This window comes from Colobus angolensis, unplaced genomic scaffold (genome assembly GCF_000951035.1).
Source record: "Colobus angolensis palliatus isolate OR3802 unplaced genomic scaffold, Cang.pa_1.0 Scaffold67, whole genome shotgun sequence".
In the NCBI taxonomy this organism is placed as follows: Eukaryota; Metazoa; Chordata; class Mammalia; order Primates; family Cercopithecidae; genus Colobus; species Colobus angolensis.
Genome location: NW_012120376.1, coordinates 8131672 through 8133921, shown reverse-complemented (window position 1 = coordinate 8133921; position 2250 = coordinate 8131672). Strand labels below are relative to the sequence as shown.

General features: G+C 57.7%; 1 protein-coding gene across 1 annotated transcript in view; it reads left to right on the top strand.

Moving 5' to 3' along the window:
• Positions 1-2: 2 nt before the first annotated feature.
• Positions 3-2250, top strand: part of GDF11 (growth differentiation factor 11) — a gene marked incomplete at its 5' end in the record, with an annotated part of 8883 nt that continues 6635 nt past the window's right edge. The window contains one exon of the mRNA XM_011926210.1: positions 3-261. Coding sequence (XP_011781600.1) covers positions 3-261 — 259 coding nt within the window. The remainder of the gene's footprint in view (positions 262-2250) is intronic.

The window sequence follows — 2250 nt, the reverse complement described above, 5'->3', positions numbered from 1 at the left end:
GCCCCGTGTGCGTGTGGCGGCAGCACAGCCGCGAGCTGCGCCTAGAGAGCATCAAGTCGCAGATCTTGAGCAAACTGCGGCTCAAGGAGGCGCCCAACATCAGCCGCGAGGTGGTGAAGCAGCTGCTGCCCAAGGCGCCGCCGCTGCAGCAGATCCTGGACCTACACGACTTCCAGGGCGACGCGCTGCAGCCCGAGGACTTCCTGGAGGAGGACGAGTACCACGCCACCACCGAGACCGTCATTAGCATGGCCCAGGAGAGTAAGTGGGCTGCGGGGCGCGAGCAGTGGGGTGCTGGCTCTGGCCCCGCGATGGGCGCCTTCTGCTCCAAGCGGGGCGCTCCCTGCTGCCCCGGCCCGGAAGCTTTTTCTGCGAAAACTTGACGAATTAGGGAGCGGGGGCTACTTCATAGAAGTTTTTCCAGCGATGGAGATGGGCTGCAAAGTTGTATGCACGCCCAGTTCCCGGAGGTTGGGGCGGGGGGAAATGGGGAGGGTTTCGAGATACTGCCTTCCACCCCCAGTATGCGAAAAAGACCGTTATTGGAATCCGGGGAAGCTGGGGCTGGGCAGCGACTCTGTCCTGAAGAGCCGTGGCGGGGAGGCTGGAGAACAGAATCGGGAGGCTGCAGGACCCCCGCAGCCCCAGCTGGACTGCAGTGCTCCCTGCCTCCCAGTGGCCCTGGCGCTAACTCCCCACTCCGTGCTCCGTTCGCAACGTGCCCACTCGGCTGCAGAGAACTGTGTGCTCTCTCCCAAGAATAGGGTCCCAGAGCCCTGTACACCTCCTGGCAGCCCAGCTGGCACCCTTTCCATCCTGAGCCTTGTCTCAGACCGGGTATCTGAAGGGGTGGAAAAGCTGTGCCTTCCTGATACTGACCGAGCTCAGAGAACTCAACTCCATTGCGCTGGGGGCTAAGGACACTCATTGGCTACTCAAACCTTAGTGTTCCATCCCTTATTTGCCCGCCCCTACCGCAGCTGGACTTGAGAGGAGGAAGACCTAGGAAAAAAGAGAAAGCAATAGATGGGGGAGCGGGAACCCAGGCATCCAAGCCCCTGACCAAACGGAAGATGAACATATAATAGACATGAGCTGCTTTGAAATTTTATGACCTGGAAAATCCAGGCGAATACCACACACGCCCCCCCCCCCTCGCCCTTTCCAGCTCTCCCTAGGGTCAGGTGACTCCTTCTCCTCCTCCCTCACTGAGGTCTCCCCCCCTCCCCAACTACAGGGAACCAGGCCTCTCTCATTCCCTAGTGGTTTGGCAAGGTTCCCCCCTTCCCACAGCCCCCTGCAACACACACAGAGTTTGGTTTTATGGCTGTGAACAGAAGACGGGGGAGACTGGTTTATTGGCAGATGGGTCATAAAAAGCTGGGGGCTGAGGGGAGTCCCAGTGGCCCACCCCCATGGGAGAGGCACAGGAACCCAGGTGTGCATCTGGGAGGCTGAGTGCCTCACACTGCCCTTGGTATTTCTGCAGACCTCAGTTCAACAATACTTGGTCGGGGCTGTTAAGCTCAAAGAACCAGGAAACTAACTGGCTGTGGGGGTGGGAGGCATGGGGATCTGGTCTCGGGTTCCTCAGTTTCCCTTCTATTCTTAAGGTTTCTGCTTATGGAAGCTAGTAGGATCAGTCTCAGATCGACTGAGGGTAGGGGGTGGGGTTTCTAGGAAACAGAGTTATAGAGGAATTCAGATCAAGAGTTTGCTGGAAGATGGTTACAGAGGGAAAAGATACTTTAGTCTATGTGGTGTAGTGTGTGTGAAGATTTCCAGGATGGGTGATGGGGCTGTGGACTTCCCCTTGCCCCTAAATATCCTTAGCATCCCTTAACCAACAGGCCCAAGCCCACCAGAGTTAGCTCTGGCAATGGGAATACACGAAGTGAAGGGACCCTGCCTACATGAGTTGGGCTGTGCAGGTGAGGCCTGGGTGGGTGGGGAGGGGACACTAGCTGGTGGGATCCCATCCCAACTTCCAATCCGGTGCCACCCCAGGACTTGTGCAAGTAGGGAACTGGGTCTCTGGCCAGGTATTGTACGTCCCCTTTAAGAGCCTAGCTGCGCTCTTAAGAGAGGGAGGGGGAGTGGAGGGGAGGGGAGGGGAGGGAGAGAGGGGAAAAGGAAAAAGAGACTTTTATAGTCTAATCCCCAGGGACCCGCTTTAATAAGAGACTTGTGCTCTGCTAATCGGGGGAGGTGTTTGTCAGCAGAGATGGCCTCCGTTCCCCTCCCCCTCCC